Below are 17,350 nucleotides of genomic sequence, written 5' to 3'. Positions count from 1 at the left end.
CCAAAAGGGAAAAGTGCCCATTGTCTGTCTGGCTGTTTATGTCCGGATATGGGGAAAACCTAACAAGCTTAAGTGAACATTTCATTTTGACTTATTAAACATTAAACTTTCTTGTTAGATCAGTCCAGCTGCAGAGACAGTGGAATGGTCACAATCTTCCTCCTCCAACCAGCATTACATCCATGTTTGTTCAGACTTGACCTTTGACCTTTCATACTCAAATGTTTATGCTTTTAGACATTTGTCAGTGTGTGAATTCTCGATTTATAGGTTAAAAGGTCTGGGAAGGGGTACAAAATAAATGTAGGGTAATAAATTGATGAATTCTACAACAATTGTTTTTTAAGTTAGAAAACTAATTCTCATTGATTTACTTTTTGCTTTCTTTTAAACAGTTTAACAGTTAACGCTTACTTAAATGACAGCTTGTGTAAAGGGAAAATCATCATCAATGTTGGTGAAAATTAAAACAAGTCGTAAACAAACGGCTCAAAGTTTCCACTCAATTCTGGCTTATAATGTTATAGAATTTAAAGACAGTCTAAAAATAGAAGTAAAATATTAAGACACACTGTTGTGAAATATTAAGGATTTGAGATAACCCCCTACTGAGATAAACAGCTGAAGACAGTTGCTCAGATGCCATAAAACCAGTGCAGAAGAAGACATCATAAACAGATGATGCAATTAAAACGAGCAAATTTCAAGTGAATTTTGTTTGTTTCATGTATTATTTCTTTAATCTATTTTAATGTAATTTAACTCCTTCTTGAGCCACCTATCTGAACATTTACCCACTGCAAGTGTTGGTCTTGTTTAAAGCTTGAGTGTAATATTTCAGCTTCAGTTTGCATTCTCATTCATTTCCACCTTTAAAAGAAAGAAGGCAAGTGCACAAAAATGAACTTAGAGATACTTGAAATCTATCTGGACACAGCTTTGTGCATAGAGGAGGTCTTTCATCTGTCTTTTGGAAAATCAGAAATCTAGTGGAGTATTTTCCTTCTAAATGCAGTTTAGACCATGGGCATACAGTAAAGTGCAAGTGCAGTCAGTACATGAGATCTCCTTTTATGCTCGTTTCTAGCTCAATGTTTTTATTCTGGGACTATGGTAGTGTGAATAATTTAAAGTTCAAAATAATTTATCTTATACTAAGCTACTGTGAAGCCACTTATTTCATCCACTGCCTGAAACGAGCTCTTCTCTCTGAAAGACCACCCCGCTTGAAGAAAGCTTTCTCCCGATTGGCTGCCCATCCCAAACAAAAGGTTTTAAAAGCAGGTCTTCGAAGCTCTTATTGTCATAGCCAGATCTGAGTACCTTAAATGATCATTTGAATGATTTCCCCTCTCTACTCATATAGAGCCACGAGTAGAAAAAGCCTGAACTGACCACCAACCATTGCTACAGCATTTACAATTACAAATTGCGTAATAGGTCAACTTCGAAGACACTGCTTGGTTATTAGCACTTGCAGGCCACCCTTCTTGAAATCTGATGGAAACAGAAGAGGAAAGGCTATCAAGTTATTCACTCTCCTTGTTGTCAGCAGTTCAGATTAGCTGTCACATCACTGAGGGAGAAACAGCTGAAGATTGGAGAGGGTGATTTCATCTGAATAATTTCATGCTTTGACTGGCAGAGCTCACTGCTCACCGTCCCACAGCTTTGATGTCAGAGGAAGATAGACTGGGCAAAATAAAGACCCAGGTGCAGTCTAATATACGAATACAATCATCAGCACTTTGGAGGAAGAAAACAAAAAACAAACAAAGTTAATTCACATTTCCACTGAAGAAATTCCACTCACTTGGCTTGATTTCCGAGTAGACAAAAAGACAATCTTTATTTGTGTGTTTCTCTCCTTGCTCTGACTTCTGTGTTTACTTTTGACTGACTTTAATGACTGAGGTCAGCGTCCACAAGAACACAACAAACAGAAAAGGAGACAAACTCATACATGACGCTCAGCCCCGGAGGCATCCTACCACTACCAACCATGGATCACAAACCAGAGAAGAAGAAGAACAATAGAAGGACAGCATCAGTGGAATAGAAGAAGAGAAGACACATTTTTTTAATCTTCCACAGGCTATACCCCATCACTGCTTTCCACACAGGAGTAATTAACAGTGATTTTAAATGCTACAAAAATAAGATGAAGTTGGGAAAGAAGTGCTTCCCCTTGTTTGTGTTTTCTTGTGTGTGTGTGTGTATGTGGTGTGTGATTGTACATGTGTGTATGTTCATGCCATGTCTTTGTAAATGTCTAGATCTGCATTCGCTCTTCTACATGTCTTTACGTGTGTATATCTGTACATGGGTCATCGTGTGTATGCAGGTGTGTGTTCACAGTGCTTACTCATTATGTTCACTTCCCAACATTAAAGAGGTCTCAGTCCCATCATACACACATGCTTTCTCTCCCCCCCTCCCTCCTCTCTTCGCTCTCTCTTTGTGCTGTTCCCTTTATAGTCATGACCATGAATGCTCCCACCATCTCAGAGGAACAGTCTCGTTATCAAAGACTAAACATGTGTATGTGAATGTGTGTGTGCGTATACACCCATATGTGTTATTTAGTGATGCTACCACACACTTACACACGCACACACACACACACACATCTCGCCTCATTTGCCACAGTCTATGCGCTTCCCTTATTGGTTTAACCCTCAGACCCAGGACCAGCTTCAGTCAGTGTTTACGTCCATTGTGATCTGGCCTGGGCTCTGAGGGCTGATTTCCAGTCAGTTTCACCCTGTGGGTCCATTTATCTCCGGGCCCAAGCTAATCCATCAACGACTGAAAGCCAGACAGGAGAAACCGTGTGAGGAGAGAGGTTAAATTTTCCTTTTGATGTCTGAAAAAGTCTCAGGGAGAGCAAAGGAGCGGCAGCAGGGTGTTTCTGATTTTCCCCATGAAAAAATATATATCATCATTAGAAACAAGATTGATCTGAAGGTTTCACAGTGGTCATGCAACTTAAGTGTCGCCTCCTTTTCTCACCTGTTCTCCGTTCATCCTTACTTCACCCCCCGCCCCAACTCCCACATGTCATCTTTTCAAATCCCTGACTCTTTCATCCTGCCAGTCTGAGAGAAGGTACTGTAAGTGACCACAGTCATAATAATACAGAAAGACAAAGAGGTGGGTGACCAGTGGTACATTCATACATGAGAAAATCATGGTTCCAAAAGTCACCCGACCCATTCAACATTAGACAGTGCTGAAGACGCCTGTGCTGGCCAGGCTGTGATAAATGCTTTGTTTAGAAACACGAATAAGACAGAACACATCCCACCTGAAGATCTACATCTCATCGAACCTACCCCGAACACCCCCACACCCTCCCAATGAAACAGGCTATGGTTATACTTGTCATTTAAATGAGTTATCTGAGTCTCTTCTAAAACTGCATGAGTTTTGTATCACATTGCAGTGACTCTACACTGGATCTGAAAATATCAACACGTGTAATATTACATTTCCCATATGGACGTATTCATGTAAATCTGTGCTCATATTGTTTCCCCCTTTCTTTTCTGCACAGCCTGAGCCACTGTGCTCCTCTCCTCTATGCAATTGCTCTTATTGTTGTTGCAGCTGGAATTGGTCCACATAGCATAGAATTCCAATTACAATGCAAGCTTGGCCACTTCCAATTCTTGGTTTGAGGATTGGATAGCAATGTGAGCAAAATTCAATTTTTGTGCATCCAGGCCTATCGCTTAATGCATTCTGCCGTGATTGCATGATTGGAATTGCCCCAGAACGACAAGTTTAATCATAGCCATGGCGATATCTACCCCATCAGTGGCCAAGAGTCAATAGTCAAATCAAAAGGACCCTCTGATATGAGTGCAGAGGCATTTCTCTTGTGTTTTTCAGCTGAGAGGTGCTTTTCCACCTGGAATTCAGGGACCAGAGATAAACGACAACTTCCCAGACAGCTTAAGACCCAGCCCTCTTAGTCAGGCCTGTGAAGGGTGTCCGTGGCTGGGCCATAAAGGATGCTGGCAGTGGGGGTGGTTGGTGGTTGTATTGAGGTGGCGGTGGGAGCGGAACGGAGACAGAGGGCTTCCCTGAGGGGTGGTGGATTGAGAGGGACAGCCAGCCCAGCCCATTATCCCTGGGCGGGAGCTCCATGAAGAAGGAGAGAAGGGTCACAGCCAGTAGAAGAGTCCCAAGAAGAGTGAGGCCAGAGCAGCTAAGAGGGTCATGCACCCTGCCCTCCAGCTTGAACTTCCATCAGTCAGGAAAGGCTCCGGAGAATCATATCCCGACCCATCTGAAACAAAGAAATGAGAAAGAGAAAAAAAACGACAAAACATCTGAACTGAGAGAGGACGCACAGACAAAGACAAAACAATCTAAAACACAGCAAATGAACGAGGGGGTGGATTTAGCCAAAGAAAAATGGTAGACAAGTGAAACGATTACGGTTGGGGAGAGGTGGAAAGCAAGCAGCAAAGCACAAAACTCTCATCCTTTAACAGCTAAGGAGCGGCAAAGGAGGAAGAGGAAAAGAAGACGACGGCAACTGAGCTCTGCAGGGGGTTTAACCAACCTAATTACAGTTTAATCACAGAGACTCAGAATCTGGAGCAGCTGACACACAGACACACTCACAAAGACACACACACTCACACACATGTACAACTGCTCAGAGCTCAATCGAATGACAACATTTCACAGAAAAGATGGAAGCTGCAATGTCAGACACATTGCTTTAACAGCAACTCAAAGAGGAGCTGGAGCAACGACAGAATGTACATTGTTTCAGTAATTATGAAGGAGGAGAGAATTTCCTTTTCCCTTAGCGAGATATGGAATGATCTGAACCTGGAAAGCTGTGTAAGCTGACTCTCTTTTATGAAGCTCTTCAAAGCCATGTCATTATCCAGGGAGACGTGTAACTACCCAGGTTTGATTCCTTGGTGGGGTTTAGGCTGGGGGAGGGGGATAAAAATCCACATTCGTAGAAAATACAGGTAGATTTTCAAGATAACGCAAGTATAATGTAATGCTTGCCATACTCTGATCCCCATGTACGCAAGGCTTCTCTTGAGTTATTTTTAAACAGCGCTATCATTGGACAGCATGGCTCACTAGTGTCAGCACTGCGCTCTGCCTATGAGGAAGCACTTATCAAAGGTGTGTGTTTTAGCAAGCTGCACAGTGACGTGGCAAGCAAGTCATCCCTCATCTTCTCATCATCTGCCTTGTCAACTTTAAAAACAAACCTGAAACATTAGGAAAACTTTAAATCTTTAAATTAAACTTCTACTGCATGCAGCTGGTTTATTATTAGATTGCTTTCTGTTTCCTATGAGTGATTCAAGCAAGTCTGATGATGTTGAGGCTTGGTAACATTCTTAGAGAGCACTTTCAGCCGGCTCTGTTCTCTTTCTACAAGGACAGAAGGTCTCCCTCACACCCAGTGTGATGTGATGTGATTTGATGTGAAGTGCGTATGCCACTTTTTGCTTATGTGTGTGTGTATGTGGGTGCACTCTTCTCTGTGCCTGTAAGTGTGTGCTTGCGTCTGCGCACGGTCGTGTGCGCTCGCATGTGTGAATGTGTCAGTATGCGGGCGCGCGCGTGTGTTTTTTCAGCGTGCGTGTCTGTGGGTAAAGGTGTTAAAGTGTTGCCTGGCCGGTCTGTGAATCAGAGCGAGGTCTGTTGCCGGGGCATTCTATCAGACCTCTTATTCCCCCTAATTTTACTTTGATAGCCAATCTGGACCTCTGTGTGTATATGTCATTGTGTGTTTGTGAGTGAGCATGTGTGTGTAGATAGAGCGTGACTTACCTGGAGGTCTGACATACACTTTCAGCTTTAGACATGCCCGCCCCACATGGTTTGGGTGAGGAGATGCTGTGAGAAGAGACATTGAAAGTGGAGATTAGTTTAGAGATAACGTGATTTTTGCTGCTGATTGCAAACCAAATACATTTAATAACCAAATATAAAACAAGATTATTTTGTGTTTATGTGAACCAAAAGTAGATTTGACAGAATTTTTTCATTTTTAATAACTGATATATTGCAAGCCAGTAAGAACCAACAGTATTGTGTGAAAGTCATGAGATACTTTAAAGCTCTTTAGACTTTGCTTCCAAGGAGCCAAACTTTCTTAGAAGTTTTAGAAGTTGTCACGAGCCATAGTTCTCCAGAGGGGCGTACTGTGAAGCGTGATCAATGGCTTAGTGAGCTATGTTGAGGTTAAAGCCAGAGTTTTCAGTGTCACGAAAGTGGCTGTCTTTTTACTTGGCTAAATCATTGTAGTATCTTGTGCTGGGGTATGTTCAGAGTTTTGGTTTTAAATTGGCCACGTTTTCACTGATTCTCGTGTTTACAGCATTCTTTATGTGCAATTGAGATTCTCGGCTGGTGGCATACATTTTATATTTGCAAGTTGTTAAGTCTTACCCTACTAAAATCAATGAATGAAGCACAAACTGTGCATTGCCTAATGCAGAAAATGTAAAAAAAAATTCTTGATTGCAAAAAATTGTAAAAGTCTCTTTTACACTGCTGGAACTGGAGCTACTAGAACACAGAACACACACTAAAAATACCTGTTCAATCAGTACAATTAAATCACTTTGATTTGCAGATAAACTTTCCTTTATTAGGCTATAGGACAGTAACTTTGATGATGACCTCCCCTTTAACCTAAATCACGAGGTTTGATACCTCTCTATATATACACAAATACAGATGTGGTTTGAGGACCATAGATATAAACTGAAACTTAAAGGGCTCATGCAACGATAAATTAAAATGCTTATTTTACTGCTCTGTGAAATAAATCCAAAGATGGCTTTACTTAGCATTAGTCTTTTCTCTTATTTGTAGCAGTATTGTGTTGAAAAAGAGTCACAGGACATGTGAAACAGAGAACGGCTTAGTTGATAACCACTGGTGTGATCTCCAATGGATGGGATTTGGGGTTTTGTTGAGCCAGTGCAAAGAAAGAAAGAATGCAAAGAAAGCCCGGCTGTGTTGAATTTCATTTGTAGTAAACCCCACGAAAAGTTCAAAAGACCTTTAAAAAGGCTTTCAGTTTTTTCTTTGGACATGTTTTTTTCCCACTTATTTTTCAGTCCTTGTACCTGAGCATTTTCAGAGGAATTTTTATTTTTAAGCCACTTAATACTGAGCAATGAATTATTTAGGCATTAAAAAGTCACCTAACTCGAGGAACAAACCAGAGATGTTGTGTCTACACATAAAAGATAACTTAGCAAAAAAAAAATTCAATTTGTATCTTTATGCACTTTGTAACTAGCAGCCTGTATCAAAAACACATCTTTTGTTCATAATTTCTTTAGCCGAGTCTACAAAAAAATACCAAAGATAGCACGGTTCATGTTTGCAACAGCAAGGTGGTTCCTGCAGAGCTATTATCAAAACCTTGGTATGCAGCGTGCCCTTAAAAACTTTAATTTAACTGAATATGTCAGATGACATAAAAATGTATCCAAAAGATAAAAATTTTCAGTTAACATGTTAAACATTTGTCACAATTTAGCATTAATCCAGTAATTAATTAATTAACTGTTTTGCAGTTGCAGTGTTTAGAAGTTTAAGCAAGTGCAGAGTTTCATATATTATGTCCTCATACTATATGCTCCCATAAACACACTAAGCACGTTAGGCAATGTAAACAAGTTTGTAAGGGATCACTGAAATTCATTCACACTCACATTCCTAAGGGAAATAACTGACTCTCAAATCAACCTGGCTTGAATGTCTTTGGAATGGGGAAGGAAATCCATGCAAATTCCCCACAGTCGCAGGTCTATCTTGCCGTGAGGTAACAGTGCAAACCACTGAGCCAGCTTGCTGCCCAGATTGAATGCCAAAAAAAAAAGAAAAAGAAAAAAATGTTAAAAAGTTAGTGTGATTCAAACTTCAAAGTAGAGTAAGTGAAATTGAATCTGGGTTTTTAGTCCCACCTCGCTCCAATGTGAAATAGAGCTGGAGACCCTAAAGGAGATTGTGTCCAAGTCTCTGACCAGTCAGACATGCTGACGAGCACAGCCACCCACACACATACGCAGATGTGTAAAAGAATGTGCTCACGCACAGTTGGTTGCAGAAGTGTGCGTGGAGACCTACTGGCCTTCTCCCTTGAGGAAGCCACAACCCAGTAGTGACCCCATAGAGAATCATGTTGAGATCCACAGTGCACAGGAAATAAATCTGACCCCTCATTTGCCCTCTCCTCCCTCTTTTTTAGCCCACGACTCCTCCCTCCATCTTTCTCTCTGACCTTCACCTCCTTTACCCTGTAAGGCCTTATCTATAGGCCACTTCCTATCCATCAATTTTTTTCAGATTATCTCCCTGCACTACTTGTAGTGGGCAGAAGAACTTGGGCCTAGCATTAAGGCTTGTCCTAGTGGACGTTTCTGCTTTGGCTTGACTGAAAAAGGCAAAATGGCTAGAAAGGTTTTTTTCCCTCTTCTTTGTTACCCCCAACAATTTTCACCTGTGTCATTTTTAAAAGTCACACCAATTCACCCAGTGACTCATTTTCCCAGCACATCCACAATCTAAAGTCTCCTAAAAACCCATTGAAAACCACTCAGCCTCATCAGATGACAGCTGGGAGAAGCAAGGGGTGGAGCTGACCTGTCAACATGTCAGCCCCATGACAAATACACACACCAGTGTGCACTCACAGGGATGCACTCTCATGGATGTGACCACAAATGCCAATCAAATATGTGCTTCACAAGTATGTTCAGAGAGGACGCACACAATAAGGCACTTAGCGGAAAGGCCGGGTGGTTAAAACGGTCGGCACGTTGTCGTTCCACATCAGTACTGACCTGTGCATGAGTGTGTTTAATGTGAGCATGTGAGTGACGGTGAGAGGCAAGAATGTGTGTTAGCCTGCCAGTCAAGATGATGGACATGGCCTTTCACGGACTCACAATCGCTTGACAACTGACCCCCATGACACCAGGCCTCCCCCCGCAGCACACACACACACACACACACACACACACACACACACACACACACACACACACACACAGATATATATTGAAACACATTCACAAGCATTCTAGTCATGTGGAACACACACTATCCCTAGGGGTCCCGTGAGCACAATACCATAGTCAGCAACTAACTAGAGGGGCCCAAACCATCCCTACATGAGACTGAAAACAGAAGAATGTGTGCTTGTGTGTATGTGTGCCAACTGGGAAAAGTGCATCGGGACATCGGGTGGCTGTTATCGTTGCCTCTTCAGCTCCCTGACTCTCGCCTGCTGTGTCTTTGTGGTTGTGCAGACAACAGACTTGGGTAAATATTTGTAGATGACAACTAGCATTTAAAAAAAGTTTCTTTACCTACAAATAGTCTTAAATGCAAACTTTTCAGTAATGCAAAAGTGTTGTATCTTCGCATTGCGCATTTGTTTTTATATTAATTGTATTGCAAAACCAGTTACTGTTGCTGCATGAGAAATAAAACCTGAAAAACTAAACCTGTTTCAGAATCTGCCTATCTATATCTAACTTTTTTTCTTTGCTTAAAGTCTCCTTGTACTCTCAGAATGAAGACAATATCACTGTAAAATGAGAATCACTATCCAAGGACAAAAAAACTCCCTCTATAACCTGACCTGAAACTGGTGCTACAGGACCTTCTTCCCATTATGAGTCATGGTGAGAATGCTCCATCTCCTGCTAAAAAGGTCAAGGTCAGTTTTTCAGCCAACTGTGCAGCGATAATGTAAGGAGAAATGAAGAGACCGTCAGGCTGCATACTGGCAGAATTCCACGCAGTAAAAAAAAAAATCTTTTGGACAAAATAAGATTTTTCTTAAGAGAATCTCAAAGGTCAAGTCAGAAAAAAAAGAATAGGATGACTTTCCTGAGTCGTTATAGCTATCTGCTGGCAAACTGAATCCTGCAAGAGCAAAGTATTTTCTCTAACACTGCTGACTGACATGTACTTATTAAAAATTAAACTGATCAAAAACGAATGATGAGTTTACATAACTCATCAAATGACTGTATGGTCATTTGAGACTGACAAAGAAAAATAAAATCAGCCAACCAAACAAATGAAAGCAAAAAAAAAAAAAAAAAAAAAAAAAAGCATAAAACAGCATACATAGTTTTTTCAATTGCTTTTGGTGTCCTTGTAATTGTGCGCTCTGTGAAAAACACGTTTCATCCCAGGTGGTTTGGATACTAAAACAGACAACTGCAGCTCCTACAGCATAAAAAGGAAAAGTGGTGCTTTCCTGTGTTTGAACATTGACAGTAAAGCTTCCCAAAGTTAATTTAATGTTGCTTTTCTGTGATTACCAACTGATTTTGCACTAAACAGTCCGGATGCGGTAAATCCATCCCACACTGAGAAGTTGAAAACAATGTTTAAGAGTAATTTGAAGCTACTATATGTCCCACGCCTGCTGGGGGAATGATAGCTTTGTTCAAAAAAGTAGTCTCAGGGGGGTAATACTAATACATCACTTGTTGAAGTGAGGAGAAACATCAATAGAGCTAATATAAAAATGATTACAAACTACGCCTGCTGACATTTTTACCACTTTGCCGAGCACACCACTTATGATCTCGACAGAAGCAGCGAGATGCGCTAAGAAATAAAGTGAGGGAGGAGTGAGAGGGGCGAATAGGAGATGGAAGGTGTATTTGTGCGGGCTGTGTTTGAGAACTCTCTCAATCAGCTTCTGTTGATTGCATATTTATATATTGTTTACAAATGCAAATTGAGCAGGAGACAGACAGACACACACACACACACACACACACACACACACACACACACACACACACACACACACACACACACACACACACACACAGATAACAAACATCTTTACCTGCACACACAATTTCCCCAAACACAGAGAAACACACTCTACTTGGCTGATAACCTACAGATATAGTAGTACTCGTGTCCAGGCCTGAACTCAAAGCCCAGGGAGAAAGGAGTGAAGAGCTGGAACTTCTCTGAGAAGCGCAGGGGCCCATCGGGACCGGTGGGACGGTTGCACTCCCAGCGCTTAAAGCCACGCATCCTGTGCTGGCAGGAAGTGTAGCCCTCATGGTTGACCATGAATAGGATGTAGCGCTCCATGCGTCCGTGGGATGGAGGCCCCTCGTAGTATGGACAATAGATGTCTAGATAGTCATTGATGTTCACTGCCACCCTGTACTCTCCATGCCAGAACCTGTAAGACACAGAAAAAAGGAAACATTCTTCATGAATAAAAAATAAGCGAACAGACTCAGGGATCTGCGCAGAATCTGTGAGGAGCTGTGCTTTCTGTGGTAAAATGAGACCGTGGAAGACTTACGTTTTAAGAAAAATCTTTATATTCCTGAAAAACAATCGATATTTACTACAATTTCTGTATGACTGCACAGCACAAAGGAAACTATCTGCCTAGCGTAGTCATCCGGTGCAATGTAACCATATGAAATTGTGCGATTGTTGGAACATTTTTGTGTTTCCACATCTTCAGAGGCAAATCAAAGGTCGCAGAACAACACTCCTTAGAGTTTCCATATATTGCTCAAGGACACTGAAACTGCTTTTCTGATTTAAACCACCTGAGTCAGTGAAAAGAAAAAAAAATCCTAGAGGGCATTTAAAAAAACAAACAAAACAATATATTGTTAAAGCCAGAAAAATCAATGATGATCCCTCTGGCTATGCCAGTTTAGCAACCAATTTTATTTTAATAAAGCTCGGTAAACTACAATTTATGGGAATTCGAGGCATGTTTCAAATACAGGTTTTTTTTTTTCCAGTCGGCGTGCTTGAATGAACCTTGTGGTATGATACTTAAGAGAAGTAGGTCATCGTGGTAGAGAGCACACATTGCTGTTGTAGGTGTCCACTTAGTTCAGCAAGCATGCAGATCAGTGAGGTTGGCATCATGAACCGAAACAAGTTATTAAAGAAAAAAAAACTATTGGTATTAAAACGCTCATCCTGGAGTTTCTACACTGCGGCAGTCCCTTATAATATTCATAGAATGCAGGTGATATGGAAACGCATGAGATGCTGGCCCCTTCATCCTTTTTCAGCAACCTCTGCTAGTCACTTTTAATACATTAAAAACATATGGCTGCACATTTTCCCTTTATAATACAGGCTCTATTTATGTTTATATTTTGGTGCCAGTGCTGTTTATAAGAGAACTGAACTTCTGTTTACAATCTTGAAGTCAGTGAAGTGAAACAGTCTCTCTTTAAAGGATGAGGCTGGAGATACTCTATATTTTTGTTATTGTCAACAAATGCAGATGAGGACTAAAACCAACAGCGTGCAGCCTGCCTCTCTACACTTCTGGATTTCCCTGCCTTGTTTTTCTATAGACATACATTTCAAATAATGCACGGTGTGTTTATAATGAATCGTTTGCATTTGTTGGAGGCTATTTTTTTGTTTGCTGATTAATAAACATGGCAACTGGTGCTGATTGCTCTGGGATGTTTATATCAGCAGGACAGAGTATATGTTGACTCAGTAGTTAAGTTAAACAGGCAATGAGTTAAGTTGAGTTAAGTTAAATTAAAATAAAATGTAATGTATTGTTTCCTGTAGGAAATTGCATTTAATTCCTTTCTATTAGTAGCCAATACCTTATGAAAGAGCACAGCAGATGTGTTTTAAAAAGCAGGGCAAAAATGAGCTCTGTAGAGTAAAAGTATAAACATCTTTTCAGTAAACCATCTAACATTTCGATGCATTTTTAAATAGTCAGTGCAATATCCATTTTATTCTTTGTGGTCAAGTAAACCTGTCGATGTCTGCAACCGCCACGTCCTCCGGTGTTTTTCATTACCTTCATTATCATCACCACAGCTACAATCAATTCAATTCCAAATGTACCACCTCAAGTACATTTAAAATTCATTACACCGCGTTATCAAATCTTGTATGTCGAAGCTCGGTAAATTTGAGACGCAGGAAAATGTCTTCAATCAAATAAGCATAGCCTAAACAAAACCAAGCTGTCGTGCAATCTAGTTGTCACAGACAGCACGCACACAGGCGGCTTGGGCTTTTTAAACAAATTCATCATTTTCTCCCTCACCTTGGCAGTAATTGATTGCCTAGAATGAAGACATTTTGGTCTAAGCACTCTTGGTTAGTGGGATATTTAGCTTTGGGACAAATTATCCCTATAACGGCAGTCCTATCTCTCTCCCAGAGGGCAAATCAGGAAGTGAGTTAGATGTGAAATGAGCGTCTTCATGCTTCGGTGCCCTATCAGAGTGCGTTTTGCAGCTTCTAAAGGGATCCTTGAACAGATCATTTAGAGGCATTGATCCACCAGGGAGCTCCTCTTGGCTCTCTCTGCTCCCAATCAACTCTTATTAACAACTAAAGGGGGAAGGCAGAGGGAGAAACAGAGGGAGAGATGTATAGAATGAGAATAAAAAGCCTGAAAGCAAAGAACAGAAGGGGTGAAATAGAGAGAAAAAAAGGTGGGGGAGGAAGGGAAATATGTGCAAAGCTAGAACAATAGAGAAGAAAAAGCAGAGAGAGGAGGGCGACAATCAAATATGGGGTAATGAGATTGCATGAAATTAGTTTAGAATAAAGCTGAAAAATGAGGAAAGCAGAAGAGGAGATGGAGGCCAGATGGAAGAAGAGCAGATGGAAGAGGAGTTTTCTATATTTCATTTCAATTTATATGACTATGGTTTTTCATCTGAGACAAATGTGCTTTGCCTATTGATTGTGCGCTGATACATTTATGGATGACTACCACTTGAGCATTAGTACATTGGATATGCAGCAAAGTACGGATGTGTGTGTGTTCATGCAGGCAAGCATGTGTGTGTGTGTGTGTGTGTGTGGCCGGTTAAATGGTAGCATGGCAAAGTGGGTCTCACTCGGTGAGGATGCTCAATCCAAGAAAGGGCTAATGTGCCAGGATACATTAGGTTGTATCAGTGCCCTGCCCTGCTCCTGTGACACTGTCTGCATTCCTAATTTGCCGAGGCGAGCCGAAACCGTGTGTGCAGGTGAGTGGGTGAACGTGCAGGTGTGCCACTGCACTGTGAGCTGTTAAAAAGCGCATGTTGGTGTGTGTCACAGTTTGTGTGTCCCGTGTCTTCCACTCTCAGGCTGAGTGTCATTTGGAATTAAACACACACACTGCACTAGCCAAAAAAGACATGGGAATGCACTCACATATAAGACACGGCTCTTTGAGAAAGAGCTGTGTGTGTGTGTGTGTCTGTGTGTTATTGGTGTTTTTAATGGGATGTCTTTGAATCTGTATGTGCGTATATTTCAAAGCTGTGAAAGCAGTGATATAACAGTATTGTGCAACATTATATTTAAAGAACTCATAATAAAAGCTGACATTATGAAGCTTCATAAATGTTTCTATTTATGATGTAATTTATTTGCAACTTAAGTCTTGAAAATTACATTTTGCTGAACATCAGGGCTTTAATTTCTTAGTGTTATTAGCTCATAGTCAGAGCACTGTAACATCATTGTTACATCTGCAATAGAACAGTCTTTTAAACACACTTCATCTCTATAAGCGGGCATCTTCTTGTCCCTTATTGGCAAAATCTGCCAAGAAGAGCTTTATTATGAAATGTTTTGTGGTTTCTAATTGTTGTTTAAGTACCATTGCGCACCCACGTTTGAGCAAGCCTAGGTTGCATGCAGGTAAACTGTTGGACAAACCGACAAACAACACATAGTCATTTCCCAAATATCTAGGTGCAGCTTGAGTCCCGAATATTAACACCCAAATGGTTCAGTGGTTCAGGTTTAGAGGCTTAAACCTCTTTAAATATAGTCATTTCTGCTTTTTTGAAGGGTGCGCCATCAGTTGTGACATCTCTTCGGCACCGTTGTGGCTTGTGCCTCTCGATTTTTTTGTGAGACAGACAGTGTTGCTAGTTTGTAAACACAAGAATACAATCCTCTCAGCTTAAAAGTATCAAACTTTGTGAAGTTTCATACACAATATTGTGATGGCTTTTGTTTGCCTGTTTCGACTTCTTTTATTCCTTTAGTGTGGAGTTTTTTTTTCAAAGTGTGGGCACCGATAATTCAGGAAAAGACTGCAGCAAGTATGGCAAACCTCATGGGGAATTTCTGGCTCAGCTGTGGTAGCACATTGGCAGTCTATTAGCGATCCGTGGGCAGCTTCGGACTGCTCATCTACCTGCAGAGAGTATCTGTTGTCAGATGGGGGCAGTGTCAAAAATATTTGGTACAACCAGTCTGTGTGCTACTCTTGCTTGTGTTGTTGTTGGCCATTCAGTGGAGAAAATTTAAATTATAAAATTTTTTCTTGTGCTTCTCTCACTCCTGATGAACTCCGCTGTCACTCCCTTCCCTGTGCCAGCCCATTTGTCAACCAATCAGCATTAGATCAACCCACCACCCTTTTCTGTACGCTCTCTAAATAGGCAAAACCTTTCTCAGTACTTATTACTCAGGTACTGCTTGCAGTTACATAAATTAAGCATCTGCACAAACAGTGACTGGGCTATGCAGAAGGATCTAATTTACAGAGTTAGTGAACTGGCTGCAATGAAAACATCAGAGCTACCTACACATTATACGTACAGGAGCAGCTGCACCATGGAAACCCATGCCATGAAGCTCCTGATACACAGTTTGGAGGCTGTTGTTAATGGCAGAGGAGATTTGTAGCTCTGCAGTTACTGAGTCAGTAGAGCTTTGATGACTTTTATGCACTACGTGACCATGCGCTAAGTTTCTGTGGTTCCTAAATGCCTCCACTTCTTGGATCATGGAATATCTTGGAGGGAATTTCAAGTGACTGAACAGAAAGCAGTATGGATTGCACCAATTTTCATAGAGTGTCTCATTTTTGACAAACAATAACTCCCCCCAACCCTATTTCATCATAATAATTCAACATTTGGCACAAAAGAAGCTTTAAGGTAGCTTACAACAAAGTACAGAGCAAAATTATAAAGTTTCACTAATCCTTTTACTCATTCAGTGTAAACTTCGGGAGGTCTAGAGCAGGTCCACTGCCGGTTCAGATAGAGGGGGAGGAGGTGGAGGTGGTCAACAAGTACAAGTACCTCGGGCTGTGGGTGGACAATAAACTGGACTGGTCATGCAACACAGAGTACCTGTATAAAAAAGCCCAAAGCCGACTGTACTTCCTCAGGAGGCTGAGGTCTTTTAACATCTGCAGGAAGCTCCTGAGGATGTTTTACCAGTCGGTGGTTGCTGGAGTACTTTTCTATGCTGTGGTGTGCTGGGGGAGCAGCACAGCAAAGAAGGACTCATCCAGGCTGGAGAAACTGATCAGGAGGGCTAGCTCTGTGGTCGGCATGAAGCTGGACACTCTGGTGACAGTGGCAGAGAAAAGGACATTAAAGAAACTGATGGACATTATGGACAATGCCAGGCATCCTCTGCACACGGCCATAAACAATCAGAAGAGTCTGTTCAGTGACAGGTTGCTTCTCCCAAAGACAAGAACTAACAGACTTAAAAACTCCTTTGTCCCACACGCCATCAGACTGTTTAACTCCTCTCTGGAGGGGAGAGGGAGGGGAAACAGGAGGACAAAGGAGGGGGGAACAACTAAGCTGTAGTGCCTCTTCACCTCACTGTGCAATACCTTTTGTGCAATACTTTTGTAAATAGTCAACGGTGCAATAGACCTCAATACTTGAAATGTGCAATTCACTTGTATTTTTATTTTTATTCCTATTTATTCTATTTATCCCCTTCGTATATTTTATTTATATTGTCTCTGTATTTATATATATGTGTGTGTGTATAACTCTGTAACTTCTGTCGGTGCTGTGCTTTTTTGGAAATCGAATTTCCCAGAGGAACCCACCCGAGGGATTAATAAAGTTCTATCTTATCTTATCTCTCTTATCTTACTTTTACAACCGGTACAAGAAATAATGTCCATGCTTGTTATTTTACGGCTGAAAAAACTTGATTATCTTTCATTTCCAGGGAAAGATATGTGTTTGTATTTCTAGCATATTGATAATTAAGTTCTGAAGGGGTACAAAGATAAAGATTTAAAACTTTATGTTTTATGCTTTTGAAATTAAGCAGTGTCTATGAAAACACTGTCTTAAATTATGCCTGTTAAACAGACTGCTGTTGGAGTGCATGTTGTTTAGTACATGGTCTTTTCATATTTTTTTTGTTCCGCCGCTTGAAGCAATTTCTTTCTAATATTGTCTGTGTATGAACCTGAGCAATATGATATCATTCATAATCCTCTGATGCCTCACAAATTCTCCTCACTCTCTCAGTGCAATTGAATTGTCTGGTGATGTTAGCCAGACGCAGC

General features: G+C 41.0%; 1 protein-coding gene across 1 annotated transcript in view; it reads right to left on the bottom strand.

The window, feature by feature from the left end:
* Positions 1-1,763: 1,763 nt before the first annotated feature.
* efna2a (ephrin-A2a) overlaps positions 1,764-17,350 on the bottom strand; it is an 82,514-nt gene continuing 66,927 nt past the window's right edge. The window contains exons 2-4 of the mRNA XM_086275339.1: positions 10,941-11,233; positions 5,818-5,883; positions 1,764-4,294 (exon numbers count right to left, since the gene is read on the bottom strand). Of these exons, the coding sequence (XP_086131465.1) occupies positions 4,170-4,294; positions 5,818-5,883; positions 10,941-11,233 (484 nt within the window). The 3' untranslated portion in view covers positions 1,764-4,169. The remainder of the gene's footprint in view (positions 4,295-5,817; positions 5,884-10,940; positions 11,234-17,350) is intronic.

The sequence above is a fragment of the Aulonocara sp. 'chitande type north' Nkhata Bay genome, linkage group LG19 (assembly GCF_057382095.1).
Source record: "Aulonocara sp. 'chitande type north' Nkhata Bay isolate Kocher_YH1m ecotype deep benthic linkage group LG19, A_spYH_male_GT1.1, whole genome shotgun sequence".
In the NCBI taxonomy this organism is placed as follows: domain Eukaryota; kingdom Metazoa; phylum Chordata; class Actinopteri; order Cichliformes; family Cichlidae; genus Aulonocara; species Aulonocara sp. 'chitande type north' Nkhata Bay.
The sequence above is the reverse complement of the archived record's forward strand: the minus strand, read 5'-3'. Positions and strand labels throughout refer to the sequence as shown.